General features: G+C 41.7%; 1 protein-coding gene across 3 annotated transcripts in view; it reads left to right on the top strand.

The window, feature by feature from the left end:
* EGFLAM (EGF like, fibronectin type III and laminin G domains) overlaps positions 1–17644 on the top strand; it is a 188287-nt gene that overhangs the window by 83534 nt on the left and 87109 nt on the right. For all 3 annotated transcript variants that reach the window (XM_073890971.1, XM_025866656.2, XM_073890972.1), the window contains exon 7: positions 15488–15654. In XM_073890971.1, coding sequence (XP_073747072.1) covers positions 15488–15654 — 167 coding nt within the window. The remainder of the gene's footprint in view (positions 1–15487; positions 15655–17644) is intronic.

Genomic DNA, 17644 nt, shown 5'->3' with positions numbered 1-17644 from the left:
ATCATTACCCACCGGCTCCTGTTTTCCTCAGCTGATTGAGAGTTTCCTTCAGGGGTGTAACTTCCCACACTTCTAGGCTCTGCTGGCATGTAGATTAAGGACAGATCCCCGGGGCTAGAAGGAGGTATGATTGTGAGCACAGCATGTGACTGAGGTCGGATGCGGCTCTACAAGGCCAATCTGAGCTCACGTGAAACTTTCCACATAGCAGCTGCTGCTGAAACCAAAAGTGGGACAAAGGGGGGTGATGTGGGCCCCACAGGCATTGACTGCCAGTCCTTATCTGCAATATATGGGTGAAAACCTTCCAGCCTTATAGCGTGTGGTCAGGAGGATCAGCTGCAATCACATAGGAGAAAGAGCTTTGTAGATGTTAAAACCTACAAGAGTGTTACGGTATATATGGGTGTTATGTACCTACATTTAATAATTATACTTCTTCACCAAGAAAAATGCACTTTAGCATTCAGAACAGTCTCTAACACTTGAGGGCTCAGGTCCCAGATTTTTATGTATTGACATTTAAAAATTATATACCATTCTAACTGTTAATTTTTTTAAAAATCTGTTTATCTTGACAAATATAACTTTACGGTGTTCTGGAAAGCTAACTTTGAATTTAGAGTTCTTGGACATCTTGGTGTTCTATTTGGAACATGGTGGAGTGGGGAGCTGCCCTCGTTTCCAGCCCCCATGCTAGGATCTCTGCCTCTATTATCTCTTCCAGAATATCTAACTCTGGTCAAATGATTTTACCTCAGAACCTCCATGTCCTCATCTGTAATAGCAAGCTGCTATAGCCCTCGTTGCAGAATTGTTGGCTACAGTCTTTACAAAGTGTTTCTACATCATAGGCATTTAATGCCTGTTTGTTTTCTTCCCCCCACACCACGTTTTCCCTTTTACAAAGAAAGCAATTGAGGCTCACTTGCTTAAGTTGCTTTGCCAAGGTAAAATGACAGGTTGGGGACAGAATCAAGATCAGAAGTCTCCTGACTTCCAGCCCAGTGCTCTTTTTGTGGAACCCTACATCCCTTTCATGTCTGTGATCCACCTCCTGAGATGGTAGAAGTGTAGACTTAGCCCACCCAGAGCCCTGGTGGGAAGGAACCTTGAAGCTTCATCTTAGGCTGCTGTTTGCTCTTCCAGAATGAAAGCTTTCACAGCTTGTTGTGGTATTGAATGTTTGGCCGCAGAATAAGTCCCCGCATTCATCTGTAAACGTCTCAGAGCCTAATCCCATTCCAGTGAGTGCTGCAGGATATCTTTAGAGAGAGCTTTCTGAGCTCTAAATCAGAAATTGCAATCAGTGTGAAAAGCTTTTGGGGATCTTTAGTCATTATTCTATTCTCCCTGGAAAGGTCTGCTTAATGTTAATATTAAATTCCTTTTGCCCAGATACCTCCTGTGTGCACAAACACTGGGGACAGGTCTTTGTGTGAGCCCGAAGTTTCTTGTTATAGCCAAGAGGCAGGCTGGCGAGCCAAGACTCTGAAATTGTAGAAATCAGGTTCCCGCCAGAAGTTATCCTCAGATTTCAACCCTCTTAATGGGAAGTTCTCCTGTAAGTTCTGTCTCTGGAAGATGAGCTTCTCCTCCCTCTCTCTGCCTTGGTAGGAGCTTATACATCAGTTGTTCTTCTTATTCAATGAGGATGATGGTATCAAAGGCATTGTTAAGAAATTGTCTAAAAAGCTTTTAAAGAGGTATTTAACTGGCTGATAAAAGATTAACCAGGGAAATTATACTGGACCAGAGTATGGGGGTGCTGACTGCATATTTGCTAGTTTCATTGGTATTTCAGGTGGACATTATGTATTTATGGTGCTCTCTTGAGTCATGGGCTTAAGACCAAGCAAATTTTTTATTTCTCATCCAGCTTCTGCCTCCCCCAAATGGAGGACATCCATAGGGTGACACCCCTGAAGGGGTGCTCTCAGTGACTTGGTCTCTGGCTCAGGGAGGATGAAGCTTTAGATGAACATAAACTTCTGATCTCCCCCAGAGTTGGCCTGGGGGCTATTTATTCGCTTCCTCTCTAAGAGTAGATTTTTTTATTTTTAATCAGTGTAGAAAAGATTTGAAGAGGCAGATTCTAAGTAAGCCTACAGGCTGTAAGATATTTTGCAGTGTTTTTAAAACTTTTACCTGCTTTTTGAAAACAGAAAAGCGCCCTGCATTTGAGGTGAAGGAGAATTTTTTTTTTTCTAAAGTGATACTGAAAATTTCTTTGGGGGCAGCAATACTTACTGTTTATTAAAATAAGAACCAAGCATAAATATAGCTACCTATGATTTGAAATATTTTGGCTATAAATATCTGAGAAACTTTCCTCCTTCTGCCTAAGAATTTCCCCAGGGTAAGTGCCTTTCTCATAAGCAAAAAATATATACTATGGTGGCAATGAAAACCAAAGGCCTGGAAAAATATGATGTTCCATTTGGAGTGCCATGCCCCACATATGCTATCTATCAGCTTGGTTAAAGTTTTCATTTAACTTAAGTATAGTTTTTCTGTAAGTGTGACCTGATGGGTTAAAATTGCTTGAGCTTTGCATTGGCAATTGCTGGAAAGGGTAGATTAAAGCTTTCAGTGGCTGTTTTTTTTAAAGTTTTTATTCAAATTCCAATTCATTAACATAAGTGTATTGTTCATTTCAGGTGTACAATATAGTGCTTCAACCCTTCCATACGTCACCTGGTGCTTGTCACAACAAGTGCCCTCCTTCATCCCTGTCACCCACCTAACCCGATCCCCCACCCACCACCATTCTGGCAACTATCAGTTCTCTATAGTTAAGAGTCTGTTTCTTGGCCAGCCTCTCTCTCTCTCTTTTTTCCCCCTTTGCTCGTTTGTTTTATTTCTTAAATTCCATATATGAGTGATAGTGGCTCTTTTTAATAAAAAAGTCCACCACTGGTTTATTTGTAGTCCATGTGAAAGTTCAAAATATTTCTGTGTGTGTATTAAGGACACTGGTCAAGAAATGTTGATTTCAGTCACAGTTCTATTAATAAAGGAGAAAAAGCAGTGCATCTCCTCTTTTCCCTTTCACACCCTTCTGCTTAAGTAATTCCCTGGTCCCTTGCAGATGCCTTCCATAATAAGACTTGCAAAATTCATCTTCACACAGGGCTGCTTCTAAGCTGATCGCAGTGCCTACCGATTGGTTTCATTTGAGAACCTTAAGGTCATACACAATTGGGCGGGTTTTTAAAATTATTTCACAAACTGATATTTTTGTCAAAGTCATGTCTTTCCATCCCATCAAAAACTCTTCCTTAATCTGCAAGTAACAAATGATTTTAATTAGTTTGCTCACAGGAATTTACCTTGTAAAGACTGTTACTAAAATGAAGATGAAATCTGGGATTCAGAATAGAAGCTGAATGGATTATGGACTTTCCTTGAGTAGTTTTAAGGGATGATGTGATTTGACTCATGGTCAAGGTCACAGCCTATGAAGGTTAAAGTTTCTCATTTAGAATTGAGACTTTAGAGAACAAACTGATGGTTACCAGAGGGGAGGTGGGGGGGAGATGGGTGAAATAAGTGATGGGGATTAAGGTGTGCACCTGTTGTAATGAGCACCGGCTGTTGTATGGAACTTTTGAATCACTATATTGTACACCTGAAACTAATAAAACACTGTATGGTAACTATACTGGAATTAAAATAAAAACTTAATAAAAAAAGAATTGAGACTTAGAGTCCAAATCTTGGTTTCATCTTTCAAGTTAGAATTTGTTCGAATTTGCAATCAGAAGACACAGCTCCGAGCTGGCCTCTAACTTGGGCACAAATTACTCAATTCCAATTCTTAGCTTCCTTATGTGTAAAATAATGCTGGACCGTCTGCCCTCTAAACCCCAGTGACTCTGATTGCTGTTCTCGTGACAAAGGTGAGGCAGAATAGACTGGTCGTTTAATGCACCGGCTCTGGAGCTAGCTCCCTGGTCCAACCCTTCCCCCCAGCACTTCTAAGCTGTGTCATCTTAGGTGAATTATTTAACTTCTCTTTGCCTCTGACAGAAGAATGGGAATAACAGTTTGTTTACCTCATGGAGTTGTTGTGAGATTAAATGAGTTGATGCACACAAAATGTACAGAATAGCTCTGGGCACACAAAAGTGCTCAATCAGTGTGAACCATTACTATTACAGCTTTGGGGATAGAGCTCTTCTGCTTTCGTATAGAGCCATGTCCTTTCCTGGTTAGAAGTCTTTATGTTTGCTATTCTCTGCCAGGATAGTTCTTCTACCTCTTTACCTAGCTAACTCTTGTTCATCCTTCAGGACCCCTGCTGAAGAACCTCCTCTAGGAAGCCTTCCTTGAGCCCCTGCCTCCTCCCCAGATGAGGTTAGGTACACCTACAACATTTACTTGTGACACTTAGCACACTTGTAGTTAATTACTTGTCCAAGGTCTGTCCTCCTTGCCAGAACATGAGGGCAACATCTTGACTTGCTCCCCTTTGTGGAACATGGCACCTAGCCTGGGGTGAACATACCACACATCACATAGGTGCTGGTGAACATTTGGACATGGCAGTCATGGGATCGAATTTAGAGAATACCCAAACTAGCTGGAACCTTGCACAAGTTCCTCAAGCTCCCTGAGCCCTACTTTCGTCCACTGTAAAGTATGGATGATGACGGTGGCTACCCCAGGAGGCTTGGGAAGACGAAAACTTTCTGTACAGTACTTAGAGAGGTAGCTTATGGAAGTTTTTTTTATGTTGGTTCTTTTCCTTACTGTGAGCCACATGGAAATGGAAATGTATTAGCACATGAACGGGGAGTAGGGGGATCAATGAACCACTAACCTCAGAGGCCACAACAGTAACCAGTCTACCTTGCCAACTGCAGAAATACAAGCCAGGCAGAACCCAACATGGATCTGCATGTACATCTCCCTCTTCTCCCCTCCAATCCCAAGTTATTTATTGCTTTTGTTTTCTTATAATACAAGGAATGTCGGTATATGACAACGCTTCAAATAATACCAAATGTGAGACTAACTTGGAAGTTCTCCTTGTTATTTTATTTCATATTGAATTATAACTTGTGTTTTAGAGATCTTCATAATATGTAAGTGAATTGCCAACTTTTTTCAGAGTGTTTTACTAGACTTTGTAGCAATAATTGGGCAAATAGCTGCAATATTTAAACAGTGATGTAGCCCTGTGTTGGTTTTCCTGCCCCCAAAAGTACAGAGCTTCAAATATTTAAAGAATTGTTCTTGGGGTGCCTGGGTGGCTCAGTTGGTTAAGCTCTGCCTTCGGCTCAGGTCATGATCCCGGGTCCTGGGATCGAGCCCCACTTCGGGCTCCCTGCTTGGTGGGGAGCCTGCTTCTCCCTCTCCTTCCTGCTTGTGCTCTTTCTTGCTATCTCTGTCACTCTCTGTCTCTCTCTCTCTCTCAAATAAATAAATAAATAATAAAATCTAAAAAAAATAATTGTTCTTAAACAATTAATTAATTTAGGGAAGAATGGGAAAAAGAACAAAAAATCTTCCTTCCCCTTTCAAGGAAGTGTTTAGGAAGTTGCGCCACTTAAGTATAAGGCTTCCTTACCACCACCACCAGAATTAGAAACATGCAAGAATGGGCTTACTTGATGTCAGCTGAGATTTCATATTACAAGTGGCGCTTCACAAAAAAATTCCTTTTTCTTATCTTTAGTTTCCAAATCCAAGATCTTAGAACCACCATCCAGACTGGTGCCTGATCCCAGCCATTCTGGGAGCCAGCAAGTTCCTCCACATAGGCTCAAATGGAAGGGTGGTTCTGAATGTTTTTGCAGAAGTCTGACCTACAGTTCTACAAATCAGTCCCTTAAAGCTTCCATCCTTCCTACCATGAGCTCCCCTGATGTAATCCCTGGTCAGATTGATGGGAGCTCACATAAATTGAGTTCTTGTGCAACAGAATTGGGAGCCACTTGTAAACTGTAAATGAAAATGTGCTCTCCAGTTATCCTGCCTGGGACACATTGCCAGCTGAGTTTATCATTACCCCATTCTATCCATCTGTTTGTCATTTGGTTGGGTTGAACCAATTCATAAATAAAGAAAGAAGACTGAAAGCTGAAGGTCAAATAATACAACTTTTTTTTTGACTGTAACTAGTGGTTTTGGACTTTCCTCTGCAATGCATTTTAGTGCAGAGCAAATCCTGCCTAAAACCAGTCTGCAAAATTGACAGGGAATTAGAGACTCTTCTCTGTGTGAGGTTTTCTCCTCCTCTCTTGTATTCGCCCTGGATAATCTATGGGATCATGTCTCTTCTCTTAGAGCAGGGTGTTTAACCTACAGTCTGTAGATTCCCAAGGGGTCCATGGATAGAATTCAAGGGGTCCTTGGACTTTGGTTGGACAAAAATTACATTCTAAGCTTATCAACTAAAATTTAATGTTCCCTTCAAATATAGATGTAGTCAACAAACCACAGTAGTGTTAGCAATTTCTGTGGCTTTGTCACTAATAGAATCACAGATATGTTCTTATCCTATTACAACTGTTGTACATGTCTCAAAGTACCAGTCATATGCTTATCACTACTTTAAAATAATTGTAGTTACTAAATCCATTGCTAGGTATTATGACTTAATCTATTAACAAAAATGTGTCTCTATTATCATAATTATAATTCTTTATTGTTTAGGTCATTGTTTTCACTATAATTGGTGTCCTTTTTGATCCTAAGTATTTTGTTTGATGCATTTATTTATTTTTTTAAATTTTATTTATTCATTTGAGAGAGAGAGAGCACGAGAGAGGGGAGGGTCAGAGGGAGAAGCAGATTCCCTGCTGAGCAGGGAGCCTGCTTGATCCTGGGACTCCAGGATCATGACCCGAGCTGAAGGCAGTTGCCTAACCAACTAAGCCACCCGGGCGCCCTGATGCATTTAAAAATATTCTTCTGAGAAGGCTTCATAAGTCTTCCTCAAACGGTTGAAGTGGCACAAAGGTAAAGACTGTTGTCTCCGATTGGGGTTGGCAAACTTTTTTCACAGGGTCAGATGGTAAATATTTGGTGCTTTCCCAGCTCTATGGTCCCTGTCTCAACTACTCAGTTCGGCCATTGTAGCAAGAAAGCAGTCATAGACATCAGTTAAACAAATGGTCATGGCTGTGTCCCCAAAAAACTTTATTTACAAAAATAGGCAGCAGGCTGAAGTTTTCTACCTCCTGATTTAGGACATCATGTTATTCTTAAGGTCAAATTTTGAAGCTATTTCAATTCATCTTGGCCAACTGTTATCAGATACCTACTGTGTGCGTATGTTCCTCCGAACATGTACATATTGAGTATCTTCTCTGTGCAAAGCATGTATAAGAGATTTAGGGGTCAAACAGCTCTGCCCCTGCTTGGACAATCCAGTGGGGAAGGCAGGGGAGGGCATAGTCCCAAGTGGTGAGTGTTGCAGGTAGGAGTGGGGACCAGGGGCCTAGAGGAATACCAGCTTGACATTTTTTTTAAAAAGATTTTATTTATTTATTTGAAAGAGAGAATGAGATAGAGAGAGCATGAGAGGGGGAGGGTCAGAGGGAGAAGCAGACTCCCTGCTGAGCAGGGAGCCAGACGCGGGACTCGATCCCGGGACTCCAGGATCATGACCTGAGCCGAAGGCAGTCGCTTAACCAACTGAGCCACCCAGGCGCCCGCCAGCTTGACATTTGATGCAGTTTTGACGGAGTCTGGGAAGGCTTCTTGCAGGAGCTCAGAAGGACACATTGGTGATGACTGGCAAAGGGGAGGGAAGACAAAGCATGAAAAGGGTTAAGCCACAAGAAGCTACTTGAGTGATGGCTTGGAGGCAAGAAGAAAATATTCCTGGGATTGCTTAGAAAGTCTGAAGCTTTGTGAGGCAAGAGATAAGGCTAGTTGGGTAGATCAGGTTCAGAGCAAGGAAGGCATAATAACAGAGCTCACGTTTGTCCTGAAGGGAATAGGGAGCTATGGAAACTATTAAGCAGGAGAGAGACTGATAGTATTTGCATTTTGAAAAGATCACCCAGAGTTTCCCAGGAACACAGAGATGAATAACACAATCAGCATGCTTAGTGAGCTCACAGCCTCATAGGAAAAACAGAAATACAAAACAACACTAGAAGGTGGTATAATCGGTGTAATATTAGAATCAGATTTAAGGCGTGCGCGAGTCCTGAACAGAGTCGTCCTAGTTCTGTTTCTGAGATGATGCTTAGAAGAAATAACATGAAGGAAAATATTTAGTAAAGGAGACTCCAAATAATCTAAGGCTCTCCCGAAAACATTAAACCATGGAATGATAGGTTGGATGCTGAGGGAAGGAGGCCACACATATCTCCAGCGTACTATAATTAGGCTTTTTGGTCCACTCCCTTTCAGACCAGTTAAGTGGCCTCTACTGTCAAGGCCATTCTGGATGTTCTGCTGAATCCCCTGGAGGACTGTTTTCTGCACCAACAAATTCCATTCTCAAAAGTATTCCCTAACAAGATTTAACCATTCTTAGCCCAGTTTCCTAGTTAATGTCTGAAGCACGCTTGAGCTTCACTCCTCAGCCCAGCTCCAATTTTCTGGAGAAAGCGTTCTCAAACTGAATAGTTACTCATTAGAAGGTAGTGAGACCAGTTGAGGGGTCCTGTAGGAGAGTTTTTTGACAGTGAAATAGAACAGAAGAGAGAATATCGGAGGGTATCACACATAGTAAAACTAGGAGTTATTTTATGAGACGTATGTTTCAGTTGTGTGTGTGTGCGTATGCGTGGTGTGTCCTGGGTCACAATGTCCACAGTATGTCTTACTGTGACTCATTCAAAGACTGAAAAATAGTGCTGGAGAGCATGATGTACTAGAGCGTATTTGGAGTTATACAGGCTTCATTTGCCACTTTGTACAACCCAGTAAGCCATAGATTTCTCTCCATGGCTGACAAAATCTGCTTTCTTTATTCTTAGAATTTTAGAGTTGAAAGTTCCAACTTAAGTATTCTAGGAAAAACAAAACAAAACATCTTCCAGTCCAGTGTTTTTCAGATTATGGGTCACAACACTTCAGTGGGTGGTGAGATTGATTTAGTGGGTTCTTACCAGCTTAAAAAAAAGAAAAGAAAAGGAAAGGAGAGAAAGAAAAGAGCAAAGTGAATAGAGTAAGGATAAATATTTTTCCTTGAAAGTTTTTTCAGTTTTGTACTCACATGTAAGTCATATGCATACATACATATATTATAGGTATACTGGGTTACTATGCATAAATGTATTTGTTACTGTGAGTCTAGGTTAGAGTTACTGAACCAAGTCCAACCTGCTATCCTGTTCAGAAATCCTTTGTTCCATCCCCGATGACCATGCAACTTCTACTTCAATAAATAGCCATTGATGCAGAGCTCGACCCTCCTGAGGCAGCTGGCTTCATTGTCAACCATTCTTAAGTGCCACTGAAGGTTTCCCTTAATGTTGAGGACAAGTGCTGCCATTGGCTTCCCTGTAGGGAACCACTGGGTCTCCTAGTCCAATATGGACAACATGGAGGTGTCTTTGCCGTCTTCATCTGGAACACATGTAAAGACACTGTCCTAGGCTCACTCTCTGGAGCCAGGCAATACCAGCCCTTTGAACTCTGCCTCAAGTGGAGATGAGTCCAGAGCACCTCCTGCGGAGCGATCAACCTAGAAAACTTACGTCCCCCAGGGTACGGGCATGGGGCTCTTCAATAGCAGCTTGTCCAGAGAATTCATATTGAGTGTGTGACCAATTTTTAAAGTCCAGTTTTACGCCCCCTGCCTTCCCCATAGATTTTTGCCATACTTGGTTTTCTGTCCTTATATCTGTGCCATTGGCTTAAAACAACAACAACAACAACAAAACCCTAATAAAAGATTTTACATTTACCATTTGAGCTGGCTTTGCCCTGATGTTTCTGTATATGGAGATCATTTTGAATTTTTATTCTCTCATGCATCTTATTTATAAGACCACTTCCCAGGCAACTATTTGCATTTCCTAAACTTCTGGTTATTTTAGATTTTCTTCTTACTTTTATTGAGGTATGATTGACAAATAAAAATTGTATATATTTAGGTTTTACAGTGTGATTTTTAAAAGATGTATAATATGATTTAATATGTGTATGCATTTGTGTATGATAGATGAAATCAAGTTAATTAATGCATCCATTATTTCACCTAGTTACCTTTGTGTGTGTGCGTGGTGTGTGTGTGCGTGCGTGCGTGCATGCGTGTGTGCTGAGAACACTTAAGATCTACTCTCTTGGCAAATTTCAAGAATATGATACAGTATTATTAACTATAATCACCACACTGTACATTAGATCCCCAGAACTGTTCATCTTAAAGCTGACAGTTTATACTCTTTGACCAACCTCTTATATTTCCTACACTCTTCAGTCCTTGGCAACCAACATTCAACTCTCTGGTTCTTTGAGTTCAACTTTTCTAGATTCCATATATAAACGTGAAATCAAACGGTATTTGTCTTTCTCTGTCTGCCTGATTTCACTTATGTCCTCATTTTATCTGTGCTCCTGCAAATAGCAGGATTTTCTTCTTTCTCATGTCTGAATAACATTTCATTATATATAATTAAATATATATATGTATATACACACACACACACACACCCACACACCCCACATCAAAAGCAATTATGTTTTAGTGGTTCAGCTTTATCAAGTCTTTCAAAAACATTTAACATAGCTATCACTTCTCTTTTTTATTCATATTTCATGAGTTTATATAATATTACATTAAATAACATAATTACAATAACAAACATAAAAGTCTTAAAAAGATTTGGGAATGAACACAACTGACTCTTGACAAGCTGGTAGCTGAATTAGCGGGAACAAATGAAGACATTGGTTAATTCGACAAGTTGGTTAAGTAGATGTTGATAAGGAAAGCTTTGACTATGTGTGATATGCACAGGGATGCCATATATTCATACCTACTTATGGCTAATGTTTTTATATGTTATACCCATCTTTTATATAGATTCATTGATCATTCATTTCCGGGACCCATATTGTCTTTGGATAGTCCACACTATATTTTACATGTAGCTGGTGCTTAATGTGGCCAAATTATATAGAGAGCTGATGTTGCTCTTGTCTCTCCTCCCCCCACAGATACTCTATTCCTTTTCAGTTATCAAAACCCAAGTGCATTTGAAATCTAACTCAAGTTCTTCCTGGTCTCCTAGACCCTCCCCAGAATTCTAGTTCACATTTACCTTTGAGCAACATGGGTTTGAACTGCGTAGGTCCACTTATACATGGAATCTTTTTTTGATAAATACTGTACTGTAAATGTATCTTCCTTATAATTTTCTTAATTACATGATCCATTCTCTAACATACTTTATTGTAAAAGTATAGAATATAGTACTATGTAACATACACAATATGTGTTAATTGACCTTATGCTATTGATAAGGTTAATAGTAGGCGGTTAAGTTTTTGGGGAGTCAAGATTTATACATGGCTTTTTGGCTGCATAGGGGCACCAGCACCCCTCACCCCCACGTTGTTCTAGGGTCAGTTATATAACACTTGAAATATGCTATTTTGCACTGGCTTCCTACTGATCCTTTAGATATATTATCTCCCAATTACATTATAAACTCCCTAAGAATGGAACAGTGTTTATAGTTCCTTGGAGCCTCCTAGAAGATAGCTTCTGTGTTGGACGCCCTGTTGATAATCAGTCACATCCCAATTGAGTAATCCAAGGCAGCCACCTACTGGGTTTGATGGTACCATGAAAAAGAATGTCCACATAAGATTGAAGTTGGCAATAGGCGAGGTAGTCAAAATGCCACAAGAAAGGGGAATAAAACAGAAAAATATACCACCCAGTGGTTCTATGACTTTGGATAAATTACTTTTTTTCACTGTTCACCTGGGTAGAATGAGAGACTGGACCAGATCAGTGACTCTTAAAGCTTTTGGGGTCATGATTATCTTCGAGAATCTGATAAAAAGCTAAGGACACTTAGGAAACTGAAATCATGCTCACACATAAAATCTTGCATATAATTTCTGAGAGCCCTCAGACATCTGGACTAGTTGATCTGTAAGATATCTGATAACCAGGCTGGATGCTAACATTGCCGGTGGTGATGCTTCTTCCCATCGAAATGAACCAGTGAGTCTCGATTACTTGAGTCAGCTAATGGGGTTTTGAGTAGCCACTGCTGACTGCATTGTACCAGCCCCATCAGACCCTCCCCCTGCAGCCGAAACACCTTCCGAAGGCATTTGATCTCCTGGGATGCAGGATGCCCAACCCAACCCTATCCCATTATGTGGAAAAGTGTTTAAAGTGCCCACGAGGCTGGTGGCTGCCTATTTTTACCTGGATGGCAGCACATTCCTGGTTTACTTCTCCCCACACCACATACCTTTTTGATCATGGGGAAATTGGCAGGTTGGTGTTACTAGGAGGGTTTGACTGACAACTGTGTAGTCAGAACAGAATGATTTTCTTCAGTGGAGAAAGATAAAGCTATTGTTTGAGAGTGATCTAAGACAATCCTTTTGCCTAGTTATCTCTCGCTCAACCTCACCTTTGCACTTTCGTACCTCAAGAGACTCTAAAAGCATTTAAATGTGAAACCCATGACAAAATCAGAGGCAAAATGTCAAAGGTTTTGGACTAGTGTTCAATCTGCATGAGTTTTGCTCTCTCACTTGTTATCATGAACTAAATGTTAATGATTTCACTTTCCTATTCGCTGAAAATACAGCTTTCTTTCCTGCATTAAATGAGCAAATACAATATAGTCTCCTTTTTGTGCGTGTGGAGGAGGGGGCTGTCATTTCTACATGAAGATTGTTGCAGATATTTGCAGGTAGTTCTGGGTAAACAATGGCACATTCTGAGAGCAGGTACATGTCATTTCCTCTATAAATGCCACAGGAAAGCTTAGCAAAGAACAGGAGCGTTTTATCTAAAGATCACCTCTTTTCTGTCAACTTTTAGGTGTCCCTGGTGGCTTTCCTCTGTGACATGATTTTGTTCTAATTTGGGTTTGTAAATGTGTTTCCGTCCACTCACTGAGGTTTCCTCTTTGATGACAAAGTTAGTTTACACGAGAAGTCCATCTTTAGGGAAAGGATATCAAGAGAAATGAGCCCTACTTCCTCCAGTGAGCATGCCCCGTGATCGCTGCTTCTCCAAACAGATGAATTCTTATGGGATATGGGCCCCACAGACTCCTTGTCTGCCTGGTGAGCTTGAGGAAGCCTCTTTGACGGGGCTTAAGGACCCCATTTGGCTTTGAAATCCTGCCAGTGAGAAATGAAGCAAGCTCATATTCAAGAAATCCATGGATCATCCAGGCATCTCCTTTCAGCAAAATAAGCCTCTACTTCCTTGCCTGACGTGTTGTTCATAAAGGATAAACATTACTGTTTTTTGCTTTCTACCTTCCTCTAAATACCTGTGAGCAGAGACGTTTAACAATCGAACAACTGAGAAGTGGTCAGGAAGCAAGCTAAAGGTTGGAGAATAGCCTCCCCAACCACGATCACCCCAAGTTTTCATCCAGTGTCAAGGATTTTCTTAATCCAAACTTTCCTCATCCATCCAAGTTGGCCTCACCATTTACCAGCTGTGTGAACTTGGGCAAGTTACTTATTCGTTTAATGCCTGTTACCTCTGTAAAAATAAGGGAGAAAGGTGTTTAACATTAATATCTCCTGCATAGATACTATGAACAAGATTGGTTCTTTCCAAGCACTTGATAAATGGTAACTATTATTAGCTATGAACACAAAACATCCACTTGATTAGGCCCTTCAGGCCATCCTGCAGCCATGCACCACCATTTCCAAGTTTCTTTTTTTTTTTTTTTTGAAAGATTTTATTTATTTATTTGACAGAGTGAGAGAGAGAGAGCACAAGCAGGGGGACCGGCAGGCAGAGGGAGAGGGAGAAGCAGGCTTCCCACTGATCAGGGGGCCTGATGCGGGACTCGATCCCAGGACCCTGGGATCATGACCTGAGCCAAAGGCAGAAGCTTAACTGACTGAGCCACCCAGGTGCCCCCCAAGTTTCGTTCTGCAGTTCTTATTATGTGGGGTGCTCTTCTCCCTGCTGGGACTCTGCCCTATAGAGCAGCACTGTCCAATAGAAATATAATACGAGCCCTATGTGAAATTTGAAATTTTCTAATAGTAGCATTAAAGAGGCAATAAGAGGGGTGCCTGGGTGGCTCAGTCGTTAAGGGTCTGCCTTTGGCTCAGGTCACAATCTCAGGGTCCTGGGATCGAGCCCTGCGTCGGGCTCCCTGCTCGGTGGGAAGCCTGCTTCCTCTCCCTCTCCCTCTGTGTTCTCTCTGTCTCTCTCAAATAAATAAAGTCTTAAAAAAAAAGAGGCAATAAGAAAAAAGTGAAATTAATTTTAAATAACATATATTTTAACCCTCTGAATCCAAAATGTTATCATCTCAACATGTGATGAGTAAGGTATTTTACATTCATTTTCTTCCTTTGAAATCCAGTGTATGCTTTACCCTTGTGGCACATCTCGGTTCAGATGAACCGTATTTCAAGGGCTGACTGGCCCTGGGGGCTATTGCTACCACACAGCAGCACACAGGTACAGAGTAGTAGGCAGGTGACCTGGGGTCATCTACCAGCTCTGTGATGTGGGCAAGTCCCTTAAATAATGGCCAAAATACGCTGAGTGTTTACAATATGGTGCCAGGCACTATGCTGAGGATATAGATTCATTTAATCTTCATGACAGTCCTCTTAGATGGGTACTTTTATTACTTAAAGAAGTTAAGTAGCAGCTAGTAAGTAGCAGAGGCAGGATTTGAGTGGCTCTGTCCAACCCCAGGGTTTGTATCCCTTACCCTCTGCTTATTGCCTCCCAGCTGGGAGTTCTAAGTGAGGGTCTGCATTCTCTCTAGGGTTCTTAGAAGAACGTATGAAAATTCAGCGAGTTGGCACCGTTGTACAATTTTGTTAAGAGCAAGCATGGCCGTTAACAGAGTCTTCTTGGGTTTTCCCATGGCAGTTCATGCAATTAGTCACTGTGTAAAACTTATTATTTGTTTACTTTGTGAACAGATTGTGAATAGATGGAATCTGTGCCCTCCTGACCTCTGGGAATGGGGACAGTTAGGGGAAGGCTTGTTTATGAAACATCTGGAAGGCAAAGTCCTTGAAAATGAACTCCTGTGTGGGGATCTTTTCACCATAGTCAAGCCTATGCCGAGGCAAAGCGGATGATCTTGAAACAGTGCTTAAAACTGACCCTAAAAATGATCTACTTGCTTTTATTGGCAGTGACCGAATAATGAGGACCTATGATTTAAAATCAAGATGACTTTTAGATAGGAAGAGTTAACTCATTTTTATAAGCATTGCTGCTAGAGTCCAAACGCGGTCAGTTTACATAGCCAGCAAGCTTCCCTTCCCTCTTGCTCCTCCTGAATTACTGCTTCTTGTTTTGTTTTTTTAATCAATAAAGACCAGATTTGGACATGAGTTGGACCTTAATTCAAGAGCAGATCCAGATGGACTCCATGGTTATCAAGGGCCTGGATCCGGATACCAACTACCAGTTTGCAGTGAGGGCTGTGAATCGCCATGGCCACAGCCCCCACAGCCAGCCCAGCGACACCATCAGGACCTTCTGTGAGTACCTTGGCCCTTTGGAAGGACAGACGTAGCTGCTTTGCTGGGGTTGCCTGGCTAGGACCCACCTGACTGGGGTTTCTTAGTGCCCTGCAGAGGGACAGCCTGCACTGAGGTTATCCTCAGCTTTTCCTGCTGTGCTTTTCCCAGCACTTTGGAAGTTCGAGGCTCTCCACAGGGACACAGGCTATTTCTATGTACAGGAGGTCAGCAGAAGGTTTATTTCTGCATCGTCCTTGGGGAGTCCGAGGTCAGTGTTCTTTCACAATTACAGAGCAAACCACATACCAAGATGATATGTAGCCTCCCCCAGCCTCCTGGCCTTTGCATCTTTTGAGAAAATGGGTTCATCTGAGAATGCTAGAAGAAACAAATAATGCTCCCAGACTCTTCAGGGTTAGCGTTCATCTCCATAACCAAGGACACTCAAGTAAAATCAGTCCTGCGGAATGATGGTCAGGGAGAATCAAAGTCATTGGTGCACTGACGTATAGCTGGGGGTCATTGATGGCCAAAGTTCCTGTTTGTCACAGTGCCTCCCTGGGGGGCTCAGGGAAACTTGGGCCACTGGCTATCACATCACCCAGGGATTTTGTGAAAACTCAGATTCTGATTATGGTCTGGGGTTTAAGAAGTTCCCACAGGATTCAGGCAAGAACTACACTTAGATTACTTAGACCACCTTGCCAACCCTGGCTTAGAAATCTTTATCTTTTGGAAATGGGGGGCATATTGACATGAACTTAGAACACTATAGTGGGGAGATCTCAGAACTGGAATGTTGGCACTTTTTTGTTTGAAAACTCTGTAACCTTTTCAGTTTTAACAACAAGTTCCTCCGGGTTCCTGTATCCAAAGATCCCTGCCGCTACCCCAGGTCCTCTTTACCTAGAGAGGACCTCTCAGAAGGAAGCCTACCTTATCTTGTTTCTCTTTCACTTCCCCTGTGTTCATCTGTTTTGTTTCTTAAATTCCACATAGGAGTGAAATCATATGGTATTTGTCTCTCTCTGACTGATGTATTTCACTTAGCGTAATACCCTCTAGCTCCATCCATGTCATTGCAGATGGCAAGATTTCATTCTTTCTGATGGCTGGGTAGTATTCCATTGTATGTATACACCACCTCTTCTTTGTCCATTCATCTGTCGGTGGACATCTGGGCTCTTTACACAGTTTGGCTGTTGTGGACATCGCTGCTATAAACATTGGGGTGCAGGTGCCCCTTCGGATCACTACAATTGTATCTTTAGGATAAATACCTAGTAGTGCAGTTGCTGGGTCCTAGGGTAGCCCTATTTTTAACTTTTTGAGGCATCTCCATACTGTTTTCCAGAGTGGCTGCACCAGTTTACAATCCTACCAACTGTGTAAGAGGGTTCCCTTCCCTGCATCCTCGCCAACGTCTGCTGTTTCATGACATGAAATCAGAGAGGGGGGCAAACCATAAGAGACTCTTAATCTTTGGAAACAAACTGAGGGCTGCTGGAGGGGAGAGGAGTGGGGGATGGGGTAAATGGGTGATGGGTGTTAAGGAGGGCACGTGATGTAATGAGCACTAGGTATTATATGCAACTGATGAATCACTAAATTCTACGTTTGAAAATAGTAATACACTATTTGTTAATTAAATTGATTTTAAATTAAAAAAAAAAAGAAAAGAAGCCTACCTAACACTTCCAGTTGCTTTCTATTGGCCAGCACAGAGCTCTATTTATATTGGTCAGTCAGTCCAAGGAAGCTCCTCATACAGCATCCGCGCGGTTGACTGCCAAGGCCACAAGGCCATGTCTCTTTCCAGGGTGCGGATTCACCATATTCCCCAAATCCTAGGAATTTTGGCTTTTCTGAAAACAACCCTCACCCTAACCTTGAATTTCAGGGCTTCTTCCTTCAAATTGAATTATTGGGGGTTATGGGTCTATGGTGAGGCCACCCCTCACACATTCGTACATACATCCCCCTACACACACACACACACACACACACA

This window comes from Callorhinus ursinus, unplaced genomic scaffold (assembly GCF_003265705.2).
Source record: "Callorhinus ursinus isolate GAN/ISIS: 27379988/994484 unplaced genomic scaffold, GSC_fseal_2.0 scaffold3, whole genome shotgun sequence".
Lineage (NCBI taxonomy): Eukaryota > Metazoa > Chordata > Mammalia > Carnivora > Otariidae > Callorhinus > Callorhinus ursinus.
The sequence above is the reverse complement of the archived record's forward strand: the minus strand, read 5'-3'. Positions and strand labels throughout refer to the sequence as shown.